This window comes from Falco cherrug, chromosome 1, assembly GCF_023634085.1.
Source record: "Falco cherrug isolate bFalChe1 chromosome 1, bFalChe1.pri, whole genome shotgun sequence".
In the NCBI taxonomy this organism is placed as follows: domain Eukaryota; kingdom Metazoa; phylum Chordata; class Aves; order Falconiformes; family Falconidae; genus Falco; species Falco cherrug.
Window position 1 is genome coordinate 120,387,949 of NC_073697.1, and position 9,116 is coordinate 120,397,064.

At 58.4% G+C, this 9,116-nt stretch overlaps 1 protein-coding gene across 2 annotated transcripts; it reads left to right on the top strand.

Annotated features, from left to right (window-relative positions):
• The first annotated feature begins 3,447 nt into the window (after positions 1 to 3,447).
• Positions 3,448 to 8,755, top strand: FADS6 (fatty acid desaturase 6). Of its 2 annotated transcripts, none has more exons than XM_005447322.3 (7): positions 3,448 to 3,578; positions 3,804 to 4,156; positions 4,922 to 5,088; positions 5,558 to 5,738; positions 6,622 to 6,809; positions 7,340 to 7,519; positions 8,507 to 8,755. In XM_005447322.3, the coding sequence occupies exons 2-7, from the start codon at positions 3,808 to 3,810 to the stop codon at positions 8,654 to 8,656; spliced, it is 1,215 nt and encodes a 404-aa protein (XP_005447379.2). In that variant the 5' UTR covers positions 3,448 to 3,578; positions 3,804 to 3,807; the 3' UTR covers positions 8,657 to 8,755. The 2 variants fall into 2 exon arrangements, with proteins under 2 accessions (XP_005447379.2, XP_027672655.2); XM_027816854.2 differs by having other exon boundaries at positions 3,465 to 3,578; positions 3,888 to 4,156.
• Positions 8,756 to 9,116: the final 361 nt, after the last annotated feature.

Genomic DNA, 9,116 nt, shown 5'->3' on the forward strand with positions numbered 1-9,116 from the left:
GGGCTGGGGCTTGTTGGCTGTGCCACCCCCGGCACCTGCTGAGAGCTCCTTGCCCCAGCACAGGGGTCAGGCTGGGTCTCGCCTTTTGGGAGCCCACCAGCCCGGTGCTGAGCATCCTGCTCTTTTGGCAAAATGACAGCAAGAGCAGCCGTTGCACGGAGCTGCAACTCCCTCTGGTGCCTGCCCCAAGGCTCCCGAGCTCATCCCTCTTTCCTCATCCCACAGCCCCACAGGGATGGAGGGTTTGGGATGGCCTGGCTGGCCGTGGGGCAACCCCACTGCGGGTGGGTGAGGGGGAACCAGAGCCGAGCTCCCAGCCTGGCAGCAGCCATGGGAGCTGCTTGGCCACGGAACCTGGGATGTGCCAAACATCCTTGTGCCAGGGCCTGAATCTGGGGGGACGGAGCTGCTTTCGGGGTGATGGAGACAGGGCTTTGCCTGCAGATGGAGCTGCTGGTTCGGCCGTCGGGCTCAGAGGAGGACTGGGGTGAGGTGTTAAACACACACATTTTTCCTTCTTGAGGACCCCGTGGCTCTGCCAGACCCCCAAAAGAAAAGAGGACAGTGTTTAAGCTTTCCCTGCTGGGGAGAGGATGGTGATAATTAATCCTTATTAAGTTAATTACTCAAATGTGCTTGGCCTGAAAGAGGGGGCTGGAAACCCCACCCAAATCCAGGTATTAAAAAAGTGAATCTCTGCAGCCCTGGTGATGCCAGGGGAAAGGGGATGGTGGTTTTGGGGTATCTGGCTGCAGCACCAGGGGAGCTGATGGTGCCCCACTGCCAGCTCCTGCAGCCTGCTCCTTCCTCCCCAGAGCAGGAGGAGGAGGAGGGTGCGCAGGGTGGGTGTCTGTAGGGACAGAGGGGCTACCGTGGGGGCTCTGCCCCCCACCACAGCCCTGGGGTGCAAATACTGCAACTTTTGCAAACAGCTCCTGGATTTGGGGCTGGAAAAGGCCCCTCTGGGGGCTGCGGTGTGCTCTGCCCCACAGGTTGAGGGAACCTCAGAGGGATCAGCAGGGAGCAGTTGTGGCTGCTGGGTCCTGCCAGCCTGGTATGTGTGTCCTTGTGCCACGCTAAAATGGGCAGTTTTCCCCTTGTTTAGGGGCAGTGACATGGGAGGACCACCCTGGGGGCCAGATTTGGCCTTTCCAGGTGCCAGCTGGGACTGGGCTCTGTCCTGTGGGTAGAGGGGCTGGAGGCTGGACGAGGGCAGCAGCAGGGGCCCGATCCCTAGGGCTCCTTTGGGATGAGCAGCTGCCTGTGGAGGCAGTGGGGTCCGCTCACGGGACCCCCATGCTGCCTGGGGTGAGGGATGGCTGCAGGGTCGGCAGCCACTGGCGAGAGCTTGCTGCTCCAGGGATTATGCTGATCCCCTCCAGCTGCCCTGCTGCGTGCCGCAGGATTTCTGAGTCTTTAACGTATTTTTCCTGCTAAATTGGAGGTGTTTGCATCCACAGCGCAAGGGGCAAGTCAGCATCTCCTTTCATCCCTAAAATCTCAGCTGGGTCAGTGGGACTGCATGGCTTTGCCTGTGTGTGGTGGAAAATCAGATGTAAATTGAGGTTAAAGTTTCTTTTTGAAAATGGAACTCAGCAAGGAAGCAGCTTTAGGGCTACAACCCCAAATCTGCTGGCCTGCCTTGTGGCTTTGCAAACTCCCTTTATGGCTGCTGCTCTGCTGTGAGCATCGTGACTCCCACCTTTGCTGCAGTTCAAAGGAAGAGGCTCTTAGGGATTTGACAATTTTCCCCAGAAACCAAAACTCAGCCTCCCCCGCAGGGTTTTCAGCCCACTATTTCTCCTCTTCTCCCAGGTGGTCCCTGGTCCCAGCAGCAGCACAGGACCAAGCAATGCCATGTGCCTGCCTCTGCCCAAGCACACCGGCACGCTCCCTACAAGCTGCGGTGGGATCCTGCTGGCTCATGTTGGTCTTGGATGTGGGGCTGATCCCCACCTCCTCCTCAGCTGCCACCACATAACCAGTTCTGCCCTGTCCTGCACTTGTGCAATGGCAGCTCCACCACCACCCACCTTTAGCCCTGCTGAACAGCAGCAGCCCCAGCACCCTCGGAGATTCATCACCCTGCCGTCCCTCATGGTGATGTCCTAGGTGTGATGAAGGTAACGAAGGCATCAGACCCAGCAGCCCCACCTGATGCACCCCTTGGGTCTGACACCCACCTCCCCCTGGCCCAGCAGCACCCGTAGGTGCTCTCCCGGCCACAGACTTCCCTCGCTAGCAAGTGGGTGATGAGAGTTGTGCTGTGTATCAGAATGAATCCCTGACCTGGCCAGCTGCAGCCATCCCTGCAGCTTGCTGGGCTTCAAACACTGCTGTAATTCGTTAGTACCCCTGGCTCTGGAAATGATCTTTCGTAATACAAGCTCTTACAGCAGAAATGAAACCTCAGCAGGTCTCTAACGCACCCTCAGCTCTGTCCCTTTTGCGGTAGATGTGATTTTTTAAATTGGTTTTTTGTTTGTGGGTTTTTTTTCCCCCAGGGTATGATGACAATCCCCTAGGACTTGGCAAAACTTGGGTGCAAGGTTTTCTTTCCTGCGAGCTGCTGCAGTGACGTGCTGAGCCTGTGCCAGTTTGGGGCTGGGGTAACCCGGTGATGGGTATAGCAAACCACCTATGGATTTGCTAATGTCAGTGTTCATCAAGGTTTTGGAGGATCAGTTGGGCTGATTCAGTTTTTGGTTAGGAGAAATAACAAAGCAAGAAGACATCCAGTGCCACACCAAGAATCAAAGTGTTTTTAGCCTTCCTCCATAAAGAAATGGGGCTCAGAAGGTCCCGGTCTGTGCACAGGCATCCCCAAAGCTTTTGGGGAGCCTGTGCTGTGTCTGGGTGATTAGTTACGAGGCAGAGATAGAAAAGGGAGGAAATTCTTAAGAAATTCCTAAAAACAGCCCAGAGGGGAAGAGAGACTCTGTGGGTGTCAGGGCTGGGTGCAACAGCTGCTGGGCACAGATTTGGGGTGCCCTGGTCCCTGGCAGGTGTCCCGGGGCTCAGCAATCCCCCCCAGCATAGACGAGGGTGCTGAGCGGCTCCGCAGCAGCAGCAGTTTGGGCAGGCAGCCGCGCAGCCGTGCGCTGCCCCTCCTTCTCGCAGCCGGCTCCCTGCTGCCGGTAAGGCTGCCTTTCTCCCCAAAATCCTTCCCTTGTGGGCCAGGCAACCTTTGCTCCCGCTCTCCGGCAGAAGCGAAACCCTATCCCTGTCCTCAGTGCTCCGCTTGGGTTTCTCGCAGCTATTTCTGGCACTTGGCTCCTTCGCCTCCAGCGTTTCCACTGCTTCTCTCCATCTTTTTTCCACTCCTTCCCTCCTCCGCTGCTCTCGCCTCCCCGTGCCCTCCGCCGAGCATCCTCCCCACGGCCCCGCCACAACGGCTGCTCCCTGAAATGGGCCGCCAAGGCAGATTATTGCCATCGCTAATCTGCATTCTCCCTCCTCCCCGTCCTCCCCTGCTCCTCCCTTCCCCAAATCGTTGCTGCACAGCACCCTGTGCGGTGCCGCTCCGGCTGGCCGCCCTGGACAGCCAACGCTGGGAGAGCCACCGTGCCGGGGCTGGCGTGAGTAGGGGGCTGGGGTGGCCGGGGTGTCCCTGGGGTGGGAGGCTGGGTGGTTCTCTGGCCATCTCTGCTGGCTGCGTCTTCCTCGGATTGTTTGCTTTTTTGGATCCCTGTCCTTCCCACGTCCTTCGGAGGCAGCGGGAGCCGGGAAGCCTGTCTGCGGTGGGTCGGGGTGCTGCGGGTGCTCATCTGCGGGTGCCACCCTGGGTGGCCTCTGCTCGGCAGGGAGATGCCGCTGGAGGAAGGGGACCCAGTGAGGCAGAGGGGACAGCAGGCCAGCGGTGAGGTCAGCAGTACCCCCTGCCTCAGGGCGACGGGGGACCCCTTGCTCCAGGGCATGCCAGCGCCCAATGGCAGCAGGATGGAGGTGACGGCAGAGTGCTGGGAGCTGGAGCCAGCGCTGGGTGACAGGGATGTGACGCCCAAGGGGGCCCCGCCACAAGCAGAGCGACACGAGGAAGCCCTGATGGCTGAGCTCTCGGAGCTGGTGCGGAAGGTGGTGAAGAGCAGCAGCTGGTGGGAACGGCACGGGGTGGACGTCAGCATCCTCGCCTGCAGCTTCCTCCTGCTCCCAGCAGGTAACCTGGCTCAACCCCCCTAAACCGCGGCCAGAGGGGTGCTGGGGGGGTGTCCCACTGCCTCCTCACAGCTTTTGCACTGCTGGTACAACTTTGTGCTGGAAGCCTATTAGCAGCCTATTAAGCCTAAGACAGAGCTGCAATTACCCCTTCACCCCGTGCCACGGGGCACTCTGACCCTGCTGGGAAGCCACAGCAGGTGACAGTGGCACCCAGGGTACAGCCTGGAGTGGGGGACAGTGCCCAGCAGATGGGCACAGGGCAGGACAGTGAGTGGCATGCCCTGCCATGGGGCAGAGAAACCCTGGCAGTTTTGGTGGCAGTGGCCCCAGCCACGGTGAGTGCAGGGGGACACGGTCGAGTGCGGGACTCCAGCAGCATGGTTAGAAAAATGCAGCTGGTGCCTTCTCCTGCTTTTGAACTCCTGGGCATGCTGAAATCCTGGCAGAGTCATATTTGTCAGCAGTGGGATCCCAGCCAGAGCTGCAGGATGCGACCTGGCACCAGCAGCACCCGGTGCCGTCGTGGCTGGAAATGGGCAAACCTTCAGCAGGATGGCGAGCCTGGCTCGTCCAGCTGTGCAGGGCGGTGGGGGGAAGCTTTCTGGCTCAGGTAGTTTAAATACCTGTAACAACATCTGAAAAACAGGTTTAGGGCAATGGCTGGCAGGTTTGGGTGTAGCAACACCTCCAGCCCGGCTCAGATGCAAGGAGGGCTGCAGTACATGTGCGTGGCCGAGCTCCTGCCTGGCTGGTTTCTCCACAGGGCTCCTGTGCCTACGGTCATCCCAGGCCATCCCTTTCCTGGCGGGTGTCCTCACCCTCGGCGTGGTGCATCACACCCTGACGGTGAAGGGCAGCCATCTGGCCAGCCACAATGCCTTGACCGAGTCCAAGTCCTGGAGCAAAGTGTGGGCCATCTTCTTCATTGAGGTTAGCAGGGCTATGGGGTTTGGGTGGCAGCCCCCCCAAAAGTCCCATCAGTGCCTTGCCAGCACCCCCTGAGCCCTTCAGGAACAGCCACTGGAGAACAAGATGGATCCAAACCCTTCCTGATTCATGTGTGGGAGAATTAAATGAAAAGCAACACTTGACCAGGAGCACCAGGAACATCCCTGCCTGTGGGTCTTGCGCTAGGCTTGTGCTGGTCCCCTTGGCTGTGGGGCTGCAGAGCACAGGGCAATACATTGTGGGGAACGGTGGGAATGGTTTCCAGTGCTTAACTCTGAAGAAGTCCATTCTCAGACTGGTTTAGAGCCTATGGAGTGCAGAGCATCTCCCCTGGGTGCCTCTTACTGGGTGCGGAGCATCTCCCCTGGGTGCCTCTCCCATGAGCCCAAGCCAGGCAGTGCCTGACCCTGGCGCTGTGGCTGTAAGCATCACCTCTCCTCTTTCCTCCTAGCTCTGCTCAGCTTTCACAGTCGAGCAGGCCACCTACAACCATGTGAAGATCCACCACGGCTACACCAATGTCATCGGCCTGGGGGACTCCAGCACCTGGAAGCTTCCTTTCCTGAACCGCTATGTCTACATGTTCATCGCACCTCTCACAGTGCCCATCCTAACCCCTCTGGTTGCACTTGGTACGTGTCCCAGCCACCTTGGGACGGGGTGCTGGGTATGCTGAGCTCCTTTCTGTCCAGGTCTCAGCCCACCAAAAGGTCCTGCTCGGTTTGGAGGCATCATATTAACTATGCCAGCCTGTAGGACACAGGTCTGCAGTGAAGGCAGGCGATGCTGCACTTGCTCTGGGGAGGGCATCTCCTGTATCTCTCCTTTCTGCTGGTGCTCAGAAAACACTTCATATTTTCCTGTGCTGGATGTTGAAAGCTCTGGCAAAAGCCATCCTGAGCCTGAAGTGCCCCAGATTTGCTCTCCGTTATTTCAGACCCTTGGCCAAGGCAGGGTTCAGCATCACACGTAGGTCCGTGGCTGGTCAGAGCATCACACAGGGTGCCTCTGATGACTGCACATGGAATGGGGTTGTGGAGGGCAGGATACAATGAGGTCAGGCAGGCAAAGCAGTGACTCGGAGGAAATACTGGTGCCAGAAAACAATCAGGGAGAAAAGCCCAGAAAATACTAAGAGGCTGAGGTAGCCCAGCCCTCTGGGCTGAACAACACAGCTCTGGACAATGCCAAAAGTGCAGACAATTGCTTGGCAAACTGTAAGAAACGAAGACGCATCCAAATCCCTGTGTGATGATGCACAGCTGGACCCACTGCCAGGCCTGCAGCCCACAGGGCACTGCCCTGGCGGGCTCTGGGCTCCAGGCCCAGAACCCAGCAGGTCGGCAGGGCTGGGAGATTGGGGTCAGCCTGGAGGATGGGGAAGGAGAGATAAGGAATGGGCTAGGCTGGGCTGCAGTGTCGTTGGCATGCTGGGCAGCCTGCCCGCTGGAGCAGCAGTGATGGCAGGGAAGCGTCAGCACCTCTCCCATGTGCTGCCTCTTCTTCCTTGTGCAGATTTGTTGAGGAACGTGAAGTGGAAAGCAGCTCTCCGGACCCTCTGCTGCATGTTTCTAGGTCTTTACTGCCATTACTGGCTGCTGCTCCACGTCTCAGGCTTCCAGTCATCATGGTCCGCACTGCTCTGCATGCTGCTCACCCGCTCACTCCTGGCCCATCCCTACATCCACGTCAACATATTCCAGGTAGAGCCCTGAGGTTCCAAGATGTCCCAATGGTGCTGGAGACAGGCCAGCCACCACCCGGCGCTGGTGACAGAGCCCTGACACTGCTGGCTGGAGCTTGTGTCAGCTTAAGGCAAGCAGGCTCAGCATTGCCTCCCTCATGATGATGTCGTCATGGGGAGGATCAGGCTGGTGGTGCTGGGGTGGGAAGTGGTGGCCCTGAGAGAACATCAGGGCAGGTGGGTGCACGGGGTGATGTCCTCTGCGGTGGCTTGCAGGATTCAGGGGGCGGGGGTGGTGTGTTTGCAGGTGCTATTACAGGTGCTGGGATGAAGGGAGGCTGGTGGCTCAAAGTGTGGGTGCACTGCAGGGACAGAGCCTGGGTGCTCCTTGGTGGCTCCATGGGCAAACCCAGCTCTGGGGTTGGCAGCCAAACCCCAAAATGTGGCTCAGCCTGGCCAGCACCTTTGTGTCCTGGCATGGCCAGAGCCCCTGCTGGGAAGGGGAGAGATGGTGGGTGTCACAGGGTCCCCATCCTACCTCTCTCGCAGCACATCGGCCTCCCCATGTTTGCGGCCGATCGGAAACCCAAGCGGATCCACCTCATGAGTCTGGGAGTCCTCAACCTGCCCCGCAACATCCTGCTGGACTGGTCCTTCGGCCACTCGCTCATCAGCTGCCATGTGGAGCATCACCTCTTCCCCAGCCTCTCCGACAACATGTGCCTGAAGGTGAGATGGCCCCCTGGGGTGGGTTAACATGTTGTGAGATGACATGGGGACGAGACCAGCCATCTCCCCACCACCTCCTCTCCCTGCCACCAGACCTCCCTGTGCTGTCCCCACCATGCTAGAGATCTCTCGCTGCTTCACAACAGCCCCTAACCCACCTCCCTCTATCCCCACTCCAGTTTCTCCTGGGTTTCCACTCCCTGCTCCTACCCCTGGTCCCAGTTTCAGCCTGCAGCAGCCTCCCAGGATCCTCCCAACTCTTCCCTTGGGAAAGTATCTCCAGTGCTGCACAGTCTGGCTTTTGGTTCAGCCAACGTCCAGGCAAACCTCCTATAATTTTGGTCGTGCCCTTACTTGTTGCTCTGAGGTGTGGCGTGTGTTCCAAACGTGGACTCTGAGCACTGCCCCGGCTCGAGGGGGTCCCAAGGCAGATCCATCTGCTGCCCTTTGGTATCTCTCCTCATTTAGTGCTGTGCATTTATTTTCAGTCTCAAGTCACAGGGAAAAATAAGTAATAGGAACAGAGGGAGCAGGAGCACCAGTGGGTTTCAGGTCTTGCCCTTTGCTTGAGCTCACGGGGCTGGTAGGACCAGCCTCCTGCAGAGGCGTGTTGCAGAGAAGGAGTAATTAAGTTGGCGGCAGCCTCCCAGCCCTGCCATCGAGCTGGCTGTGTGTCCACATTGAGGATAAGTATGGGTGCAAGTGATGAGCATGCGTGGCTGGCCCTCATTAAAAGCCTCATTAGGGCATCTCACCTAATCCAGAGCCCTGCAAAGGCATTTTGCCAGGGTGGAATCCCTGTGTTGCTGCAACTGGAAACTACCTTCCTCTTAATTTTCATGCAAAGATCTTATGGTTGGTGCTCCAGCCCTGCTTTGGGCATGGGGGATGGGTTTTCTGGGCACCTTGCAGGGAGCTCAGCGATGCCTCAGGCTGGGACACTTGTACTAGTGCCACACAGAGGTGACTGTGCCTTTGTCTTTGTAGATCAAACCCATCGTCTCCCAGTACCTGAAGCAGAAGAAGCTGCCATACAATGAGGACACCTACGCCTCCAGGCTCCAACTTTTCCTCCAGAGATATGAGGAGCTGATGGTCCACGCTCCCCCCATCACGGAGCTGGTGGGCATCCAGTGAGGACAGGGACCCAGGACTTGGGGGGCTTGCATCAGGGTTGGTGTTAGCAGGATCGGGGCTACACAGACAAATGCCTCCATAAAGCCATCGTGTAGGAAACATCTCTCCCCGATGTCTTGCTTTTGGCTAGATAGTGATGCATGGAGCCACTGCAGGAGGCGAGCTGGGAGGTGCAGTGCTGGGGACAGAAAAAGGGGGGGTCCCCCCCCGTTATTCCCAGCCAGGGATTAGTTTTATCCACTCTGCTTTCATGCCTGGGGCGGGGAACCCCCCCATCTGCTGGCTGGGGTCTCGCTGCAGCCGGACCATGGGGGATGTGGTGGGATGTGGCGCTGTGTCTGGGGCATCTGGAGCTGGGTCATGGCTGAGAACCACCAGGATCTGTAGGATGGAGCTGCAAATGTGTGGTCAGGAGCTCAGTGAAGGGATGGATCGTGGGAAGGGGGTTGCAATCACTGCT

Coding starts and splice junctions, on each gene's coding strand:
- FADS6 (XM_005447322.3), top strand. CDS start 3,808: ATGCCGCTGGAGGAAGGGGACCCAGTGAGGCAGAGGGGACAGCAGGCC. Junction 5,089..5,557: donor GGGCCATCTTCTTCATTGAG/GTTAGCAGGGCT, acceptor CTTTCCTCCTAG/CTCTGCTCAGCTTTCACAGT. Junction 7,520..8,506: donor CCGACAACATGTGCCTGAAG/GTGAGATGGCCC, acceptor TTGTCTTTGTAG/ATCAAACCCATCGTCTCCCA.